Here is a 22,157-nt window from a genome sequence, read left to right as displayed (position 1 = left end):
GAGTAAAGGTTTTCTACTCCTGTAGCACATCCCAGCTTTTTTCTCTGTTCCACAGACTGAACATACAGAATAGCTACTTGTTCTGGCATTGCTTCCTAGAAGGCAACAAAAATAGGCAAAACTTTGCTCTTAGATAAACAGTCATTCCCTCTTAAGCCATTTAGACACTCAAATATCATCACAACTGAGTTCTGATGTTTCCTTAGTGGGAAAACAGATGTACAATAAAACACAGGATGTTTTCCCTGTTTGTTCACAGCAGGCCTGGAAGGGAAGGGCAAGTGAAGGACATGAAATTTTTTAATAAGAGCTCTTGTTCAAACTGTTTCAACAAAGACATTGTTGGGGCAGTATCTGGTAGTCAGGAAAGTGTTGCAGATCCGTGGTGTTTTGTGCACATGCTTAGAAAAACACCAGCTTCACCACCTTATGTACCCAGTGCACTGCCTTTTATAACTGATAAACTTACAGTTCTGTCTCCATCCCTGCAGCCCGTTTGCTTCTGATACTTTTAAGGGATATATCCAAAATACTGCAACAGTATATATCCAAATACAGGCAGAAAGAAAGCACACTGGTGTAACCACAATTAAGTTAATAACACAAAAAAAGCTTAAGAATAGCATTAATTAAACAAAAAAATACAAAAAAAAATCAATCAAACAAACAAACAAAAAACCACACCAAACCCAAAAACCAAGCACATAAAACTTCTCTATATTGAAAGGGTTCAATTAAAGATTGCAAGACAAACCACGGAGCATAGAACTAAATCTAACTGCTACTATGTTAAGTCTAAATGTTAAAATTTAGGAAGAAATAATAAAAAATGATTCATGATCAAACTGATCACTAAATGGCATAATGGATGTAGATGTGCACTGTTAAGCAGTCCCACTGTCCTTCTGTATATTCAGCTACGTGCTACTATAGGTTAAAATCACAGATGTTCTGTTAGGCTCAAACCTCTCATCTGATTTACCTTTTCAAAACATCCACTTCAGTCTTGCAAGACAGTTGGCCTGAAAGAAATCCTCAAAACTACAGGGAAAAATAACATAAAATAAATAAGTAAAAAACAGAAAGCAAATAAATAAACTGGCAAAATGAATGAGCACAGTAAAGTTAAGGAAGTTGTCAACATGCCACTTACAAAGTTTGGAGTAATTCTAGAAACATCTTAAAGTTGGACAGCAGGAATTCATTGCAAACCTGCAGCATTTAATTTGTTACCTGATCCACCTAATGTATGATTGCAAGGCCTTGCTCTGTAATAGCACATGTAGCAAAGAAGAGAAATATTATTAGCAACATATACAGACTGTTAGTAATGGATTATACTATGGCACAGTGAAACATTTTAAATCTAGACTATGCTTTTTTGTAAAAAGACTACTAAGTTTCCTATGAGTTGAGAAAATATACTGGTTTTCCTCACCTTCTGAAAGAGGGAAGACCTCACACTTTGAAGAAGTAATTATTAAGCTGAAAGTGATATTTTCAGGATGGCAAATGATCTCTGCAGAGCCCATGTCCATTAATAGCTCCCTATAAATACCCGATCATGAGACAGGCTGGGACTTTGTCCATGTTTCTCTCACACAGGCCAGTCATGTTTAATAATCTGACCTGACAAGTGGTGTCAACAAAAGAAGGAATTAAAAGTTCAGTTTCCTTGTAAAAATTCTCATGCTTTTGGAATGAGAATTTCAGAACTTTAGTGGTAACTATTACATTATGAAAAGTCTTCAGTGCTGTCCTAAGAGAGAAAACTGGAGAGCTTACTTAGAAGGGTAAGAAAGCACCAAAACTAAAACCAATAAAATAAACACAAACAAGTAAATAAAATCAAGCAAAAATGCTATTAAAATTATTATGTTTCTGATTGCTTAGTCACAATTCACAGTGATATAAATAGAAAAGCAAATGAGAAATAAACAGAGTTTTTAAAAGAAATAGAAGTTTCAGTAAGACAGACTTACACTGGTGTAACACCCAGCAAAGGGAAGTGAGGGACTCAGATGCCCAGTTGTAACAGTGATGGCAGGATGGAATTATTCCCACTGTATTTTACAGAGGGATCCATATAAAGAAATGATGATATATCTGAATACAAGGTAGAAAGAGTTCTTTGCTAGAGGAGATCTAGAAAGAATGCTTGAGTAATTTTATTTCTTTTTATTTTTAAAGGAAAGAAATGTGCAGCATCAAGTTTATTGCCTGTAATGTTTCTCTCAGAAAGTGCAGACTACTTTCATTAACATACATTTTGTGATATTTAACTAAGGCATAAAACTGATGTTCACACAACAATAACATTACCGAGGGCTAAAATCCTAGTTGTTTGTTTACAGACTGTAAAGACACTAATAATAACAACACATACTTAATTAAGACAAAATACCGAGGATCAGAAAGTATTTGTAGCCCTCTTAATATAAAAACTCCAGATGTTTCTTTTCCACGCTGTGTTCCCTTTGCTGTGTAAGCCAACAAAAAGAACAGGATCTCGTGGAGCCTGGCCTGAAGTGCCCAGGGTCAGTCATCCAGCTGGCAGAGCAGTGCAACCCCCCTCTTGATCCAGTGCTGGACGGGTTTGTCCGTGTCCAGCCTCAGGGCGATGACGAAGTTGGTGGAATGGCCGGTGGTCGAAAGGACTCCTTTGCGCTCACTTGTCTTGTAGAGTGGGCAAACGTAGGCATTGGATTCCTTTATGTCTGATTTTGGAGCTTCAAAAGAACCCCAAAATAAGCCATTACATTGAGCAGATCTATTGATACAATAATCTGCATGCAAATATCAAGTATTTTCAGTAACATCTTTAAAGCTAAATAAAAATGCAACATTGTTTTGTGAGCAGCAGAATAAAATTATCCAGCTTCTCTTTTTGGTGTTCTCTTGTGTGGTTTCTTTTGTTTTTAAACCCAACTAATTTATCCACAATTTGTTTTCAGGATTCAGTGCCTTCCTGTGATTCTACTAGCTTTGTACTACTCAAAGAAACATTAAAATCTGCACAGTTACCTACTTAAACCATAGTTTATACATGAGCATTTGAGCTCTACAAGAATTCTGGTCCAGCTGCCACAGAACTAACTGCAATTCAAGTCACCTGAGATCCAAGAACTCTGCAGGAACTCTTTGTATGCCCAGGCTGCTTACATGGAACTTGTGCAAAGCCTAAAATCATTCAGGTCTGAACAGATTCATCCAACCTCAAGAGAAAGCACAGGCAGGCAAAGTAGGAATTTTTTAGACTACCTATTCACTGATGACATCTAAGCTGTAACAGTTGCAGTAGAAAGTTGTGATTATGTGAGTAAAACAGGGATTTACTCCTCCTGATCAAAGAAATTAAAAGTTGTGAAAAACTACTTACTAATATGTCAGACGGCTGGCACAGGAGCTAAAAATAACCTGAGCAAAGCTTGCTAAATCACATTAGGTAAAATATTGAGTCTCTGTAAGTCAGTTAAAAGTTCCCCTCGACTTGAATAGAGTAAGGAATTCAAGTACCATGTGCTTTCCTACCCAAATTAACTTTTGGTTGAAAAATATGTTGGGAGCAACTGAACATATTCACAAAAACTTCATTTAACTAGTCTTTTCATCTGAAAGTAAAAAAGGAAACCACTGTTGTGATTTCTTGTTGAATAGCTCATACCAGAGAAATTGTACTCACTTGGCTTTATCCAGATGATTGGCATGGCATCAAAGAGCACTTTGGGATACTGCTCAGTCAACATTCCCCTGGTAACAGAAAGCAACAAAATAATTATTTGTGGCTTGAGGGATTCGGTGGGGGTTTTTGGTTGTTGCTGTTCATTTGTTGGCTTTTTCTTCCATGTATGAGAGAGTACTTAATTTGGGGTGTTACTTCAATAACGTGAAAAGTATCACTCAAAATATTTCAGCCAATCTTGTTTGGGTATCTAAGAAAGCTTTCCAGAACCACAGTGAAAAACTTGGCTACTGACTTTGTCCTGTCCCAGCGAGCTCCATCTAAAAATAATCCGTGGATATAAACACCATCTTCTGGTGCAGTATCAGCAGTATCCTGAGGAATAACCTGCAAGAAATAAGTTTTCCATGTTATTAAACTTCCACTGCTCTTTGCAGTAACACCTTCCTTTCAGTGCTGCTTTTATTCAAAACCATAGAGAGCAGATTTCTGTGGGTTTCTTAATTACCTTTATAGAGGTTATAAAATGAGGCTTGAATCCCACAAATGAATATGAACCATATAGGCTGTTTTTTGAGTGGAGGTCCAGGTCCAATGCCAGAATTACTTTTCATTACTTTGAATATATCTCTTCTATAGATGTTATATATTATCTTATTAATATACATTTAAGGTATATTTAATATATTTAATATATATATAAGGTATGACAATGTTACTAAAGAAATACATGTATGTCTTCAGACTAGAGTGAGTTAGTTGCAAAATGAACCTTCCAGTCAGGGTTTCTGTACTACATCTCACCACAACATCAGGACTCAGATAAATAAAATATTAATTTAAAACTTATCCATACCTGAAATTCATATCCCAGAAGGTCAATAGGGATTCTGTGTTTCCTAGCATAGTTTTGCATTGCTCCAGTTAGGAAAGCTTGAGTAAAATAGAATCCTGACAGCCAAAAAACAGGGGGCTTTCCTAACTCATACCAATCCTGGAAGGAGAAAAGTGACACATTCAATAATCAGAAAGAGAAATCCCACACTCTTTGACAATTTTCTGCTTAACTATAGTCAGAAAATCTAAACAAAGCCTATCCTTCCTTTCCCAATAATCCTTTAACTTAAAGGACAAATGATATGAAAAAGGAGATATAACTAACTGGCAGCCCTGCCTCTTGTACATACCTGTAAAAACTTGAGCCTTGCTAGCAAATCTACAATGTAGCTCCCTAATGGCTTTAGGCTTGGGTAGGAATGTTGTGCCCACTTCTCAGGAACTTTTCCAATAAGGAGACTGCCAGACAGAGCCTCCAGCTCAGCATCCATAACAACCAGTCCCTTAATGGCTTTCTTCAGGTTAATGAGTGTAATACGAATAGTTCGGATTAAACTGGAATCAGAAAATAAAACATTTTCCACGCATTTTGCGTGGTTTGTAAAACATGACAATGGCACTGGAAAGAAATTTTAAAAAGTGACTATGGAATCATCTATGGAACTTGTATACCTAATACATACATACACATACATATATATATACACATATACACAATTAGCCACATCTGTCAAGTCATGGCTTTGTGCAGGTTTATTTAAGACTAGGAACAGTAATAATTATCTCTGATATACTCTGTATTGTTAGGAAAGAGGATAAATTTGAAGGCCAGAGGGAATTAGGGAGAAAATGGAGCAGGAAATGTGAAGAGACAAACAGAAAAGGAGGAGGGCAAAGGAAAAACAGAAAGAAGGAATGGAGAGGCAGGCAGAGAAAGAAAATTAGGAAACAAAGTCAAAAAAGAGACTAGAGAACCAAAGAGAAAAATGAAAGTGAATCTAGGTTTGTAATCCTAGGAGAGTACTTGTGGAAATACAGTCTAAGGGAAAAAAGCATGGGAAAAAGGGGAGGGGGGAAACGGAAATTTTTCAGACAGAAGTATATGAGACAATAAAGAAAGATACAGAAATATTTCCATCTATCAAGGAAAAGGTTTCATAAACTACAACTGTGAATGTATTACAGTTTCTAAACCCTTTACCCTACAGGTCAGAAATACGAGGAAAATAAAATATAATTGACGATAAAGATGGTGAAAGGGAAAGGGAAGTTAAAAAAAAAAAAAAAGGAACATAAAAATACTGTTTGCATTCTCTCTTCCCAGAGCTTCCTCACACTCCCTTCTTCTATCCTGTATTTCTCTTTCAGTTCATTTTGCCCCTAGACCATTTCTCCTGACAGCCATCCTACACTCTGACTTTCCACAAGGAGCAATGGTGCTTGGACTGCAGATACCACTGCAGACAATTAGAAGGGAACAAAATAAATGGAATATTTCACACAACAGAGCTTACAGTGTATGAATCACAGGAAGTTTTTCCTGCAAAAAGAATTATAATAAAATAGAACATTCTTACTTGTTAAATCTTTCCATTTCTTGCACCAGCACAGTGTTCATACTTTCTTCATATCTCACAGGATATTTAAGTAGGCAACTTTCAATGTCAAAATCATTTGGAAGCTGTAAATGACAACATTTTTGAAAATCATTCCATATATCATTATGCAATGGTTTTACATTCAAGGTATGCCAATGTGAATCTTTGCAGAGCAATAATACCACTAAACGTTCTGGTTAGTATCCTGTATTGTACCTATTTAATAAAGCTCCTTCCAACTGAAATATGGCTGTGGTGTTACAGCCACACCAGTTCTTACTTGCACAACTCACTAAATTCTTCCCAGAAGCTTTTTCATCCAACAGGAAATCTATTTGACACTTCAGATTGTAATTAGGGAATTTCTGCCTTGTAAAAAGATAAATGGAAGTCGTTTGTATAATACAATACCTTGCTGAGAATATCATCTGCAATTGCATAAAGGGTGCTGTCGCCTCCCCCAGAAGTTCCCTGAGTGCCTCCTCCTTGTGTTAAAAGCAGAGATTCAAAGAGGGTCTTGGTTTCCTGAAGATCTTTCGCAATATCCACATTGTCATGCAAGCCAAATATCTCTGGTTGCTGACTAAAGGGAAGACTCTAGGACAAAATCATAAACATCTGCATGAGATAAAGCAGCACACTAGGAATCAGATCCAAGGCTTTTCTTAGAAGTTGAGTGAAAAACTACCACTTACTTAACTGCAGATGAATAAGGACCTTAGGGGCAGGTATTTGCAGACAGTTGCTGGTGATAGAGCCATCACCTCTCATATAGAGAGACATTTCCAAGGAATTCTCGATTATCTATGCTATAGATCTTCCTACCTACTTACTGATTCCCTCTCAGAAACATTCCAGATCATGGCAAGGATCATACTGGGGTGTTAGGCACGAGGTCGAGCACACAATTTAATGTTCTGCAAAACCACCTTTCTAAGGCAGAGAAGCCTTTCAGTGTTTCTTTGTTTGTGCTTCATCACTGTAACACTTCAAAAGCTTGTTGCTCCTTTTTACCTTAATAAACTCGATGTATTCCTCATAGGTGCCTTTTGGTGGAGCATAATAGTTGCCACTGGGAGAAAAAGTGTACCGGGGGTTTTCAATGATGTCTGGATTGTAGAAGTCATCCAGCATCGTCAGCAGCAAACGCCGGTCCCAGTCATCTGTCACTCGGCCTCCATAGTTACACTCCCCAGTCAGGTAGGACACAGCCTCAAAGGGAACATGGCTGTATTCATTGATGAACAGCTGAAACACAGCACAGGGATTCTAGACACTTGTAAGATCTGCAGAACAACAGTTTGACCTAACAGGCTGGCAGCTACAGCACGTGCAGAGCTGCAGTTTGTGGAGTTTTCTCTGTAAGCATTGGAAATTCAAACTGTGAAATCTTTTTTTTTTTTTTTCAGGTAAAAATTACTATTTCAAAATACAGTAAAAGCCTCTTATGAATATCAGAATTACTCAGCCATCCAAGTCATTCTTGAATTATTTACAAGGGGATGGTTTTGCCAGTCTAAACTTTCCAGATGGACACTTTTCTGTGTCATAAACACAGATCCCTTTCATTAACTTCTTGGTAGCTTTTCTAGCTGTTCAGCCTTAACTTCTGTAACTTGGTTTTAACTCTCCTGACTTTTCTACACAGTGCCTACAGAAGATTCAAGGTCAAGTAGTGTTCACCATTTCATCTGGGGGCAGGACAATAGCCTGAGGTTCTGTTAACTGGCAAAAAAAAAATATTTCCTCCTACAAAGCACCAAAATAGGTTACATGGTACTACTTAAAGCACAGTGAGCTCTTATGTATGACAGTTTAACTTTGATAATATCCATATACACTCATTCCATGGGTCTATAGGAATCTAAAACTCATGAAGAACAAATCCCTTATTTCATTTGTAATTTTGAATATATTTATAACATGATTGACATTCCTTGCCTTTACAGCTGAAGTCATTAATATCTATGAACATTTGATGTAACTTCTGTCATATTTGCTCCTTTTGACTACCAGCAGGGCTTCCCAAAGCCAGAGTTACAGGGAGCAATCCCTGATTTTACCTGGAGCTGTCTGATACTGATCCTCAGATCTGATTCGTTAAATCCATAGGGTATATTCCAACCCAGAGGGCCAAACTTTCTCCTCTCCTGAACAAGAGCGTGGAAAAAACAAACTCCAAAGAGCAGTTTCTCCCATACCTTTGAGAAAAGCAAAACAAAGCATTATTGACCAGTGATTCTTAACTAGTCTGTAGCTCGTGCTGGTGTGTAACCTGCACAGAGAACACCACGTGAGATCCACTCTCTGTCTCGGTACCAGCACAGGGCACCACGGAGTGCTCTGTGGTTCTGTGCCCTGGGAACCTGAGCACGCACAGCTGCCACACAGGCAAGCACACTCAGCCACTTCCTCAAGTGCTATTAACATTCTTCCATGAAAAGGGCAACAAACAGCACCAGATATTTATTTTTAAGGTTCATTAGACAAAGGTAAAATAGAGATGTATTTTTAATGCAAATCCTTAGGTGCAGTCACACCCATGCACACAGATAACCCACATCCCTGACTGTTTTTCACTTCCTTCAAGGTCATGATTAGCTCAGAGGTTCCTCATAAGACATATGGGCAGTGTAGAACTTGCTCCCTGGGAGCAAGAAAAGATGTCCTGAGTGCTTCCCATCTCAGTAAATGACAGAAACATCACCCTACAGAGCTCATGTCCATTGTGCACTACGTGTGTGTGACATGGAAGTGATTTAATAAAGTCTAAGAAATCATTTGAAATATTGCCACGTGAAATTACCTGGCAGAAGGAATTCTCAACTAGTCATCTTTATAATTGCAAAACCTAAACCCACAACCACAGTAAAAAATTTAGGTTATGATATACACTGGACAGAAATCAATTTATCTGGGGATAAAAAACCCCACCAAAACAACAAACAAACCCAAATCCAAAAACTTCTCAAGAGATGGGCACATTACCAGCTCCTTTCCAGGGCATCCAGAGAAGAACACGGGATCAGAAATAGGATCAGAGAGAAATGACTGAAGTAGGTTTAACCGGAGACCAGTAGGAGGTTCATTTGTCATCTTCACTCCATTCTGCAGAATGGTTACTGGGAACTAGAGGTAAAACCCAGCAAAACTGCACTCAGAAAGTGTGGAAGGGATGCTAAATTAACAATATATTATTAGTCTGTGTTTGTTGCATAAGCAATTATCTGCAAGAAATTACATATTAAAGAACAATAGCTTACAAAATAGTCTCCAATGCATCAAGAAAGACCTATAGTTTAAACCTATAGTTTAAAATGTTTTTGAGGTATTCATTACATCACAAATAAAATGCAAGATTAAATTTTTGAATTTATGTGAAACAAAAATTTGGTGACAGCAAAAATACACAAAATATCACACAGTACAGTATCAAAATATTTTAAAGGAAATTTGAGATTATTATGTTTAAAATTCTTTTTAAAGTGTTCTTTATTGAATAAGTTATTTCTTCAAAGCTTCATTCTGTTTCAGAGAAGTTCTGCATTATCAACTCATTCAGGTATATAAATATTCCCTGAAAATGCCATCAGTTTTTCCTTTCCCAAGTACAGAATCTGGGCAATGCACACACCTTTGGTGAAGGGTAACTTGTAAGCCAAAGTCTGAAGTCTGGGTGACATTTTTCACTGTTAAGCTCCTCACATATTTTCTCCAGCGTTGGCATCCAGGAGACAGCCAAATGACAATTCTGTAAACAGACCCATGTTCCTTCTTCCATTGCTGTTTCAATCATTCTTGTAGCTATAGGTCCTTGTCCTTGTCCTAAGGAGATGGACTGGAACTTGTCCCCCACCATCTCTCTGTCAGTTGCCAATTTCAGGAGGCCTTGAACGAGAAGCACAAAATTTAAGTATTTCTTCATGAAAAAGAAGTAATGGCAGAAAATAATATATTTGAAAACCTTATATTACTATTTTGTTTACACATACATAAAAAATTCTCATGTTTATGGAGAACAGAATGTTACCAGTGTGAAATGATGCATTCAAATCTACTTGCAGAAAGTGCAAAATAATCTTCCTGGTGTATGGAAGGGGAATTTCAGGTCCCTAACCTGAAAAGCTGTTCTACACTACTGTTTTCCCTTTCTGTGTATACTTACTAGACATGGGATCTGCTCCTGGAGACAGCACAAATATTAAGGGGATTGTAGAATTTGAATCCAAGTAACTTTTTGATAGATCAAAAGGTGGTGGCTCAACAAATTTCTTCCCCAGTTTATCTGTAACAAACGTTGTTATAGCTGGACTAATCTATTAAAAAAAACAAACAAATGCAAACCATTAACACAAACATAGACTAAATAACGTCAGACAAAAGTTCTCTGGTGATATTAGTGGTGTTTGTATTGCTCACTTGAAAAATGAAAACAGCATTGATTTTCTTAGTAAAATACGATGAAAATCAGATTCATTATTGCAACAGCCACTGTAAACTCTGCTACAAAGCATGGAACAGTCTGCAAACACTCCAAAACAGATCATTTTACCTTGTCTGGTCTTAAGCACCGAAGAACTATAATCTTTTGTAATTCAGTTAATGTATTATCCAATTCTTCTGGTAATGGACAATTTTGAGGCTCTTTGCTGTCATAAATTTTTTGCCATTCACCAATATTTTCAGAGACGTGACTCCTGGAGAGAAAACCCCCCACAGTTACTGTAAATACCTGGATTCTTTTTTTTTTTTAATGTTTATCAAAGGCCAATCACATTGTATTGTCATCTAAGCCACTTCACATCTACATAAAAAAACAATCCCACAGTTCAGCTGCTCCATGGTGAATGGAGAAAAAGCTCTTCCCACCAATCCCCCCGTGCTGCTGCCAACAGACTCCACCTGAGAGATTCCAAGCTGACAATAAGTTCTGCTCCTTCCTCTGGCCACGACTGCTTGGACCTTCATAGGTCTGGGTGAATTATCTGCCTCCAGTATTTCAGGAGAACACCACACTTTAATGGAGAAAATTCCCAGGAAATTGAACTAGGGAAACGCCTGTATTTTCCTTCCCACAACATGCAGAGTACTCCTCTGCAGTGGATAACTCTCAGACTATTTAAAGGCTGGATCACCGTACACATTGTTACAAAAACTCCAAAGGGGCTAAAACACCAAACACCTCAAACAATTTCTTCTATCAGAGCAGTTTTCTGCACTCAGATCCAAATGTGCCAAATATTTGCACTCAGCTATTTATATGCAAGACTTGTGCAACCATGCTGGCTCCAGAATGTAGTGTTCAATTCTATTTAAACCCAGGGTGAAGTTCTACTTATTCCAGGAGATCAGATTTTACCAGAGAAACTCCTTCCCCAGAACTGCACTGGAATTCTGCTCTGGCATTCACTGATCCCTTAAAACAGTTTCTCTACCACAGAGAAATTCTAAAAGAAAAGTTTCTTTAGGCAATGCCTCAAACAGTTTAGAAAAATAATTTAATGAAATAATATTATAAATAATGTTCTGACTGACTGAAATAAGTGAAGAAAACATAATGGTGAAAAAAGGGGCTGGTTTTGCCCTGTTGGCAGTCTGGCACTGATTTGGAAAATGTATAGCAAACCTTTCTCTCAGCATGTTACACGTGTTGGTCAAAACCAATTAAGGTCAATTCACATCAATATTTTGCTATACCTCAGTCTTTCCATAGCTGGCATTTCACTTGCACGACATAATTCATCCCAGCTCTTGTCTGACAGCCAAGATGGAGCTGGATTCTGATACTCATTCTTGAGACCCACACCCCCAGTTAGTAAGAACATAAACTCTTGACGTTCTATTTCATTACTAGCCCTATGTTAAAAAAACAAACAAAAAAACCCAAAAAAAAAAAAAGAGAGAAAGAGAGAAAGATATTCAGCAATAGAGGTACAATTTAACATAATATAAACAGTTGTTTAAAATAAATAAATTGCACTTCACTGCTACTTAGTAATGCTTCTACTGAGGTAGCAGCTGAGATCAGATCTCAGTATTCTATCTAGTTACAAAACTATGGCAGAAATGTCTGCTTAAGACTATGGTAAGAGTTTCAAGAGGTAAATCTTAGAATCAAAGAATTGTTTAGGTTGGAAAAGACCTTTAAGATCATCAAGTCCAATTGTTCCTCCCATCACTGCCAGGCCAGCACTAACCTACATCCCCAGGTACCACATTTATAGGGCTTTAAATCCCTCCAGGGATGGTGATTCCACCACTGCCCTGGGCAGCCCGTTCTAGTGTTTGACAACCCTTCCAGTGAAGCATTTTTCCAAATATCTGCTTATTTGTTTTTTAGAAGTGCAATTACACCTGAATTTTAAAGGCTCTATAGAAAATACTGGGTTCTGGGAATAGAGTAGCTGTACAAATTGGCCCAGGAAGAATGGTCCATGAACAGACAATATACATTGTAATGAAATAAGTATGCATATTACAGTTGTGCAATTTTGAACTTATCATTCCTTTCATGGTGTGTTCAATAAAATTACAAAACTTCAGGAAGACAAAACTAAAAAGCTTGTGAAAAGAAGTCTACATCTGAGATCTTATGATGTGTGACAGAATAAGAGAGAGAAGAGAGAAAATGACAAAGACAAAAGCCTAGAAATTGTCAGCATTGCATTTTACTGCTTAAAATTGCTTTCTAAAATGTGTTCTCAAAAACCAGCAAATGTTTTTGACATGAGGATGCTATGAAACACTACCCAGGGTCCTTTAAAGACAGTCAAAGATGTAACATTGACAAAACTACTGATTTAAATGAGCACAGGAACATTCTTTTCATAATGTGTCCTGCAGTAGTGATAAATGCACTCACATTCTCTTTCATTGACAAATACCATATGTATTAGAAACCCCAAAATATTCATGACCTCACTCCAAAGGCATTATTATCAATGTGCACGAGAACATGCCACCTCATCAGTCCCATTTCCATGATAAGAAAACCATTAGTTTCTAGTACTAAGAGACTTCTCCCAACTGATCTCACATGAGCAGGTTGCAGCAGAGCAGAAACGAGAAGAGCAGCTTGTCGGTCTCGAACAGGGAGCGGCACACTTGGCAGTACAGATTGTATGTGAAGTGGTCATTCAGGTACTGAAGTCGCTTCTTCAATATTTTGGATTTATTGCTAAAAAGGAAAGAAGGGAGAAACCGAGACTTCAAATTGAAAAAGAGGCAATGAGTTAAGAAATTTCAGTCTATTTAGGGCTGTGCAGGATATTTGTAGATCCACGTGCTCCACAAGGGACTTAGATGCCAATTTCCCCAAAATTTCAATTACAGTTCGTGTCTCACAGCACTTTTAAAAGTCCCAAGCAAAATAATGAGCTGAAATCAATTTGCCACAGTTAAGTGGTAGCACTCATTGTTCATAATGGAGCCCAGTTCAGAGCCAGAGGACATCCTGTCTGTAAGTCTATTCTTTAAAATAGTTAAATACAGCACATGCTTACAGTCCATGATTCACTTAAACAGTAACAAAAAGAGCAATTACTTCATTAACCAATCATATTCTGCCTCAACAGCCTGCATTTAAGGAGGGAAATAATTTCCAAATGGAGAGATGAGAAGAGAATGAAAACACCTCATTGTCCACCAGGAAGGCTCCCTTTACCTGTCGTGAATGGAGTGGATGAAGAGGTTGACAAACCAGCTGAGGGAGTACTGGTACATGGGGTCGATGTTGGCCAGGTCAGCGATGCTGAAGAACAGCACAGCCGAGTGCTGTGCCACGGGCCGATAGGCCTCGCGCGACTCCGCGATCTTCTGCTCCGTTTTCTCTGCAACCTGAACGTCGACAGCAGGGGACACACAACAGCTTTGATACTGTTTGTGCAAAGATATTACTACCTAGCAACATTACTAAAATAGTTCTGTGCAGCACTTCATAACACCAGAGCAAGGCAACTTTCTTGTCGCAGAAGGTGCCATCGAGGAGGTGATGCCCGTGATGGGTTGGCCCTACCACTGCCTGATCAATTTACCTGTCCTACAGGGGGCAATAATGGAAACAAAGGAGGTATAACAGTATCCATGCATCAAAAGTATCAGTCTATCTGAAATATTAAAAAACATGACCAATTGCATTTGACTATCAGACAAATTCTGAGATTACATTTGATAGTCACTAACAAATATCAGTAAAACAAACATCAGCCTAAAGAAAGCACCAATATTTGATTTGTGTTAAATCTATAGTAATTAAAAAATGTAAAGAAAAAACCCTTTTTTCTCTCACTGATATTATTTAGCTCTCGCTGACTTCAGCTGGTATTTTTTGTATTAAGAATAATGAAAGAATCTTGCATATCTATATTAACCTAATTACTGATTACTAATGTCTTCTTGAATAATTTTTTCTTTTAAAAAGTAGTTCCTTTCTTTATCTTAACATGTTACCTTAACTTCAGAATTTAATATTTTCACTCAGTCTTACAGACAGATACAGTTGCTTTAAAACCTTTTAAATTAACGACTGAATAAACTACCAGTGAAGGTTCTAGAATGGGTCCAATTTTATTTCTCTTCCCATTTCATAAGTACAGAACTGCTCCTTGTGCCGTGCAACTAACTCAGAGTCCTTCTGCCAGCTCCAAATTTACCATTTAATTTCTGAGTATTGTTAAGGGAAGCACTCATACTCTCTCCTTACCTGCTGTTTTTTTGTGATCTCATTAGACATTACTTTAGCAGAATCCAAGACCTGGATGGCAGTTTCATCTTCCAGAATGTCCCCTTCAGATGAATGTAGAGTTTCTAAAATTTTCTTCTCAATTTCTTTTAGGCTCTTTTTATTGGCTGCAGACTGAACGATGAGAGCATTTCTTTCCTCTTCTAAATCTGGCCTAATGAAGGAAAACACAAACAACACAATCCGTCAATGCTCATCTTACACTGCCTGCAAAAGAAGCCCACCCATGAAAAGCACTCTGTTCCTACAATAAGTATTTTGAATACTCTCTTCAGTTTAAATAAGACTTTGCTGTTCAACATCTGTTCATGATTGTGAGTAAAGATTGACTTCCATTCAGTCTTTGGAAACAATGGTCTAATCTGTAATGTCTCAGCATTCTGCAAATGACAATCCATCCTGCTTTTCCTCTATCGTGGATCACATCCTGAACCAGTTTACTGCTGGAAACACATTTTTTAGCAAACAGAGTTTAGCCCAATTGCACAGACATGTCTGTACAACACCATACTACTACTCTGGATCTCTGGGAGGGCTCCAGTATGACCCATAATCACTTCCAGAGATATTTTCCATTTATTTCATACAAAATTAAAATATTCATAATTCTGCATCCTTGTCTGGCAGCTTTGGCACATTGTAAAAACAACAATAATGATTTTAACTCCAAATAATGTTTGCACAGTTTTCTAATATTCAAGGAATATTTCAGGAGAAAATTGCCATGAAACACCAATGATTTCATATCTGCTCTTTACCTACCCCAAACGTGACAATCTGTTTCCCTAACAAACTTTTAATTGTTTTTTTAAAAGCTGTTACTGAGCAACATTTACATCATGTAACATTCATTTTTCTATGCCATAAATTAATCTCTCATACTCTTGGAATTATGACATAAAAAAGTTTAATGGCTGTTTGCCCTAAAGAGAGACTTACCTCTCCTCTGCTACGACAATACCCAGCAACTGGTCTTCAAGTCCCTCTGGTGTTATCATAAAATTCAGTAATAAAACTTTTGTAGCAAGTTCAGGCATATAATGTGGATTTCTTAGTTTTGTGGTAATAAAAAACTTGAAATCACTGGAATATTCAATAACAGACTCACCAAGCCTGATACACTCCATGCCTCCTAAAATTAACAGGAGAAATGTTAAAAGAACTTTACTACTCCAATTATTTACAGGAATAAACCCCAACTTTTTTTTATTAAGTAAAAGTAAACTTCTTGTCAGTGACAAATTTCCTGAAAAATAAAAATAAATAAATAAATCTGATAATCTGAAACATTCTTAGCAAATTCAGTGGGGTCACATTTTACTCCTAGCAGGTGAAATCAAGTCAATCCAATGTCTACTGTACTTTCAATTTGTATATACAAAATAAAACTAGAGATGGTAACAGAGAATTGTGTAATTATTCTCATATATTATATTCTTACAGACTATTCTTTCCTTGAGTTACCTGCCTGAAAGAGAAAGCTACAAAAAAAAAAAAAAAAAAATAAAGGCAGAAAAAAAAAAAGTGTTTGAGCTTTGCTTTCCTTTATTTTTGAGTTATGAACATGAAAACCAGTAAAGATAAATCATGTAAGAAAGAAGGAAAACATATTTGTCTTTATCTGCATTTTTCTGTCACCTTACAGGAGGAAAATAAAAGTTGAAAACCAAATTCTCAGTTACTTAGCAAGAGTCAGAGAAAGGCAAATTGTGCCTCAGGCAGAAGGCCTTGACAGCTTTTCTTGATTTGTGCAGCATTTGGCAAATATTGGTATAAGCCTAAAACACATGAAAATGAACAAGAAAACAATTTCACTGACAATATTCCATTTGCAGAATTTCCTTAGTCTCCTGTAGTGATGAGGTGCAGGTGTTCACATAAAACCACTGTTGTAAAAATTAATAGACACGGGAATGACAATTATTAAAAAATCAGACTTGAGGCTGCTGTGAAATTCCCCTGAATTGTGAGAGGGCAGTGTGGGAACATCAGAGCCTGTGAGCTGCACAGGAATGAAATCTGCTCAGGGTTCCCAGCTGATGTTGCTGTACCTTGTTTAAAGGTCTGTTTAAGCAGCAGAGGCTCAAGGGATGGGTCCAGTTCCTCCCCAACATTTTCCAGCAGCAGTGGAGTCCCAAACTGGATGCAGTTCTCCACGGTTCTCATGTAATCCGTGTCACTGATCTTGATAACGTTCAGACGGTTTTCCTTCTCAAAATTCTTGACCCATTTATTTGCTTGTCCTTGAGGATCAATCATTAGTGGCCTAGAGCACAGGGGAAAGTTTGTCAGTGCTTGCAGGAGTCTTTCCAAATTTTAGACTGTTTCCCGTGTTTGCGTGTCAGGCTGTCGAGGAAGAGGTGATACAATTTGGATTATGTTGTTTTAAGAGATCAGTGTAAAATGGATGTGCTGGTGTCTTATCATCATTTGAAAAGTAATAGCAAAAATAGTTTCAGAAGTTGTAAAAATATTTGATAACATTTTTCATAAAATACACCATAATATAGAATTCTTGTTCCTCTGGAATTCTCAATATTTAGAATCTACTAATTTCTATAAATTTTGAGTTTCTTCCCATGTGTTTTTTCACTTTAAAAAACCAAAAATGAATTTAATCTTATTTCCTGTCTAATTACCAATAAATATGTTAGTATTTCAACCAGTATAAGACTGGAAGAGTAAGCGGGGTGGGGAAAGGTGACAATATTTTAATTTTGTTCAATAGATTTGTCCCCCTTTGCATGTGCTGCTTTCATCTGTATGTCTGCATTTTAATTAGTCAGGCATAACAGATATCAAACACTTCCTCTAACTGCACCTTCAGAGAACTAAGCAATATTCTAAAAATGGAATTACACATTGTCAATCTAAAAGTTATCCAATCTGTCACAAAGACTAATTCTTAAGTGAACAAAGATCACAAGAACATTACTAGAAAGTTCTATATTTTCATATTTTCATTGATTGCAGATTATTTGCAGACAGATAACACAAGTGTTCATATAATGCAATACATATCATCTTTGAAATAGTATTCCAATTGGAATTAAAAAAAAAATTCTTAAAGGTCCTAAAAGAATCCTTTCAATATAGATGTGAGTTTCCCACAAAAAAAAAAAAAGCCTATAAAAGATAAAATTCTTATCTGATAACCTTGTAACTGTAAGAACCTGACATGACTGTGGGATTTGGACCCTTCAATACAAATAAACTGAATCCTATCAATGAACATGTAAAGAATGAGAATTTCAGTGCAGTTTTAAACCAGATTATTCTGGTAACAAAGTAAAATGTTAAAAAAAATTAAAAAGGGAAAAAACCCCAACAACTGTACCCAAGAGCACTGCTTCTCCTGAGAGGAAAGCTTTCAACTACATACCCAAATCTCTAATGTGTTCTCCCTCTTACATTTCACAGGAGAGGGATATAAAGACTTCACTCCTGTTTTCAGTTGCATTGCTCTATGGAAGCTGGATTGTCTCCAGATATTTCATTTGCTTTCTCTAAAGAAGGGGAAACTTGTTTGGATTTGAAAATTAAACATTTTTGTCACCTACCAACGTCTTGAGTTGTCAACAATGACCCCATTGTCTACAGAAAATGCATCAGTTGGCAAACCAGCAATATTCCAGGCTCTGATTTTTATTGGGTCACCAAGATTCTGACTCAAAGAGAAATCCTCAGAACAAGGGATATTTTTCTCCTGTAAGAGAGAAAAAAAAAAAAAAAAAAAAAAGAGAAAACCCCATTTCTCTTTATTCTGTGTTTCTTTACATCTTTTATTACACACCATTTAGACCCAAACTGACGATGTGCATTTCTTTTATGAGTCTGAAGTAGGTCATGTCTGAGCAAAAATCCTGGGAGGAATAAAACCATGGTTTCAATAACTAACTGCATTTCCCCACTGAATATTTACTCTCTTGATTTGTCCAGTTTTTGGTACATTCTAAATGTGGGGGTTTCATTACATAAAGTTTTGACAATGGATTACCTTAAGAAACTCACACAGAGCTGCAAATCATCTAATTAATGTATCTTCCATTAACTCACTACAGCAATCCAGTGCTGATTTGTTACTGTTTAAAGTCACAATAAGTGACTCCAAATCACTTGATTTATAAATTATGGCATTTGTATAACTATGTTGGAACTGTCCCTCAGTAAACAGAATAAATTTAATTGACACACAAGTAGGTGATGGTGGAAGTTACAGAAATTCTTTTACATTACACATAACTACATTTTAAATGCAAATCTTTAATTTAAAAGCAAAATACAGAAAATGCTGAGACTTTACTTAAGCAATAATCAAGCCTTACAAAGTCCATGATGTGCTCTCACTTCTGACATGCTACTGTAAGTGTAAATGCACTGGTTTAATTAAATTCAAATCCAAAGAATATTGGATCAGCAGAATTGATCCCATTAGTCTTAATGAGGTTTACTAGGTTAACATTAAATAAATGGCAAGGTATTTTTGGAGCCTTTTGCAGCAGTCTGGAAAAAAGCAAACACTTGTTTAAATCTAAGATAACCTTCTAACCTGGCATAGTTTGCTCCAATCTTTGGTACACTCTTGTCGAAATGCAGCAGTAAAAGCTCCCAGATATGCTATTACACCAGCTGATACCAGAACATCACCTGTCAGATTATCATATTCCTCTTGAAGATCTTTTGCAGCTTTATCCCATCTATGACAAGCAGAATATACAGAAAAAATTGGTGCTGAAACCTCCACATCAATGACACTGATGTTAAAACAACTCTCAGTTGTTATTGTTCAGCTTCAAGTAGAGAATATAAAAACCTCATTTAAGTATTTTATTCTCATGTTGAGGAATTTCTCTACAATTCTCCCAGTGTTGCTGCCCATAATTTTACATTACAAACAATTAGGAATATTTCAAGGTCCCAGACATTCTTAAGCAGTACAGTCCTCAGACAGATATACAGCATTAAAGGCTCAGAGAATGGAAATTCAAATTCTATTCCTACAGTGGTTGTTAAATCTGATATTTGAACTTTAACCTGACCTTGTTTTCTCTCCACCAAGGCCTCCAATCAACTTCTCTGCTCGTTCCAGTTTTTTGGCACACAGCTCGACCTGGAATTCTAAACGAGCCTTCTCTTCAGTCTTCTCAGTGAAGGTTTGCTCCAAAGCAGCCAAACGACCTTCGACTGCTGCAAGTTCTTCCCTCTTCTGGTTCAGGAGCGTCATTGTCTCTGCCAGGGACTCCTCAGCCACTCTCAAACGTTCCTTCTTGGGTTCAATCTCCTACTCAATCACAACAAAGACACAGTGCTTGGAGTATGGTTTTGTAATTTAATATCAAATCCAGTGCTTAGGGTGAACATAACAAGCTAAGGGAGGATTCACAGCACTGAGGGGCTGGGATCTAAAACACACCTTTGACACCCTGTGATACACTTCCATTCCCTTAATCCACTTGCATAAACCCTCTGCTGCCGAGGAAGCTTTAGCCACCACTTGTGGATCAAACTCTGGGTTGGTCAAGTATTCAGTCCGAATTTTTTGCATGACGGCTTCCTGGGTAAGGAAAGCATTAGAGCTCAGCACAGTCTGGGGACTGACACTTGGAAATCAAACCGGAACAGAAATTACACAGGAGAGACCCACTGAAAGCTACTAAACACCCAGGAACTACAGCTAGCTTTGGAAGCCCTTCATTTAAAGTGCCTGAGGCTGGAAGAATATTTTGAGACATTATCACATATACTGTTCCCACTCACAGAATCATAAAATACAGGAAGGGACCCACAAGGATCACTGATTCCAGCTCTTGGCTCTGCACAGGACAACACCAAAAATCCCACCATGTGCCTGAGAACGTTGTCCCAGTGTCTGATGAACTCTGGCAGCCTTGGTGCTATGCCCACTACCCTGGGGAACCTTCTGAGATGTCACATGCAAGGCTCACCCTGAGGAACGTTGGCTCACTTGCCGTGACCACACCCATTCTACAGAGATACCCCATCATGCTGTATCGATCCCCGGTGGTAACAGAGGTGACTGGATTGGACAAATGAGGTCTCTAATACAGTATTTCCTAATTAATTTTTTTCCCTGCAAGAAGGTGTTTCCATGGTAAAAATCACTGAAAAAGCCTTACTGGAAGAGGGCTCTCAGAACAGCTTTTCAACTCCCTTAAGAAATTGATGTTGCCAAGCATTTTCTGGCTTGTAGTCCAGTAATCCAAAATCTACAGAACACAGTAGGAAATACCTTTTCAGGCTTTAAAACACACACACAAACAAAAAATTGCAAACCTCTTTTAATTCAAACTCATGCATATCTAATACTGATGACCTTGTATCTCCTTGAGATAAATAATAAAGCCAAATAGTCCACCAGATCAAACATTTCCTTCAAATCATACTTAAAGCCAAAAAGTAAACAGGGTCTCTGGGAAGTGATGTATTATCTATTATCAATATATGAGTCAAGCAAATTAAATGTGTTCTCTTGGCACATTACAAAATTTGGCAAACAGGGAATTCTGAAAGCTTTCAGTAGAATGATGGACAGAGGCCATAAGTAGTTGCCTACTTTAATTGACCTTGGGGGATCTTGTTTATTGGACAAGTGTTGAGAAGAACATGAATTACATTTTTATTTTCAGCTGCCATTTTACCTTGCCTCCAGACCCTGAAGGGTTTGCAATTTTCTCAGGTTTCTTTCCCATGATGACACAGACAGCAGCCATGACAAGTTTGACACCGGCTGGAGGATTTTTCATTGTTTTGACAACTGCTATGTCAGAGGGCTAAAATAAAAAAATACATGTAGAAAATTATAACAAGTATTATGTCTTTCTCACCACTCCATAAATGAACTGAGAGAAACAAAAAGGAATTATAACCCCATTACCAATGAATGTAACTGGTAATAGAGGAAAGGATGAGACAGTGTTAGCATAACAATTAACAGTATCCATCAATGTATCTCTTGCATCAATGCATCCTATCCTGTGTTTAAATAAAGTTATGTTTTAAAAAGTCCATGTCAGAATATTTTTGATACACTTCTGTGCCATCTAAGACACCTTGTATTCTTCTAAACTATTACTAAAATATCTCTTAGTATACTAAATTCCTGCAAGACTTTCTCAACAATACAGCTTTCTGATCCTGTGTAAGTCTTGACAAGGAGAAAACCTTTAATCCAAAGATTAGAGAATTCTTAGTCACAAACAAATGCTGTGTTACAGGTGGTGGTCAACACTAACTCAGCTGAAAGAGGAAATTCAGCTGATACCACTCTTGGTATCTCAGG

At 37.3% G+C, this 22,157-nt stretch overlaps 1 protein-coding gene across 1 annotated transcript in view; it reads right to left on the bottom strand.

Annotated features, from left to right (window-relative positions):
* Positions 1-2,247: 2,247 nt before the first annotated feature.
* Positions 2,248-22,157, bottom strand: part of DNAH12 (dynein axonemal heavy chain 12) — a 56,574-nt gene continuing 36,664 nt past the window's right edge. Inside the window, exons 50-74 of the mRNA XM_050313051.1 lie at positions 21,517-21,648; positions 20,995-21,084; positions 20,271-20,411; positions 19,897-20,138; positions 19,407-19,554; positions 18,418-18,563; positions 16,909-17,123; positions 15,797-15,989; positions 14,819-15,011; positions 13,781-13,953; positions 13,154-13,294; positions 11,815-11,973; positions 10,670-10,814; positions 10,283-10,433; positions 9,752-10,005; positions 9,106-9,246; positions 8,181-8,318; positions 7,132-7,365; positions 6,529-6,714; positions 6,097-6,200; positions 4,870-5,074; positions 4,539-4,676; positions 3,978-4,069; positions 3,683-3,750; positions 2,248-2,729 (exon numbers count right to left, since the gene is read on the bottom strand). Of these exons, the coding sequence (XP_050169008.1) occupies positions 2,539-2,729; positions 3,683-3,750; positions 3,978-4,069; positions 4,539-4,676; positions 4,870-5,074; positions 6,097-6,200; positions 6,529-6,714; positions 7,132-7,365; positions 8,181-8,318; positions 9,106-9,246; positions 9,752-10,005; positions 10,283-10,433; positions 10,670-10,814; positions 11,815-11,973; positions 13,154-13,294; positions 13,781-13,953; positions 14,819-15,011; positions 15,797-15,989; positions 16,909-17,123; positions 18,418-18,563; positions 19,407-19,554; positions 19,897-20,138; positions 20,271-20,411; positions 20,995-21,084; positions 21,517-21,648 (4,020 nt within the window). The 3' untranslated portion in view covers positions 2,248-2,538. The remainder of the gene's footprint in view (positions 2,730-3,682; positions 3,751-3,977; positions 4,070-4,538; positions 4,677-4,869; positions 5,075-6,096; positions 6,201-6,528; positions 6,715-7,131; positions 7,366-8,180; positions 8,319-9,105; positions 9,247-9,751; positions 10,006-10,282; positions 10,434-10,669; positions 10,815-11,814; positions 11,974-13,153; positions 13,295-13,780; positions 13,954-14,818; positions 15,012-15,796; positions 15,990-16,908; positions 17,124-18,417; positions 18,564-19,406; positions 19,555-19,896; positions 20,139-20,270; positions 20,412-20,994; positions 21,085-21,516; positions 21,649-22,157) is intronic.

The sequence above is a fragment of the Myiozetetes cayanensis genome, unplaced genomic scaffold (genome assembly GCF_022539395.1).
Source record: "Myiozetetes cayanensis isolate MyiCay16 unplaced genomic scaffold, myiCay2020 scf18, whole genome shotgun sequence".
Taxonomy (NCBI): Eukaryota; Metazoa; Chordata; class Aves; order Passeriformes; family Tyrannidae; genus Myiozetetes; species Myiozetetes cayanensis.
The sequence above is the reverse complement of the archived record's forward strand: the minus strand, read 5'-3'. Positions and strand labels throughout refer to the sequence as shown.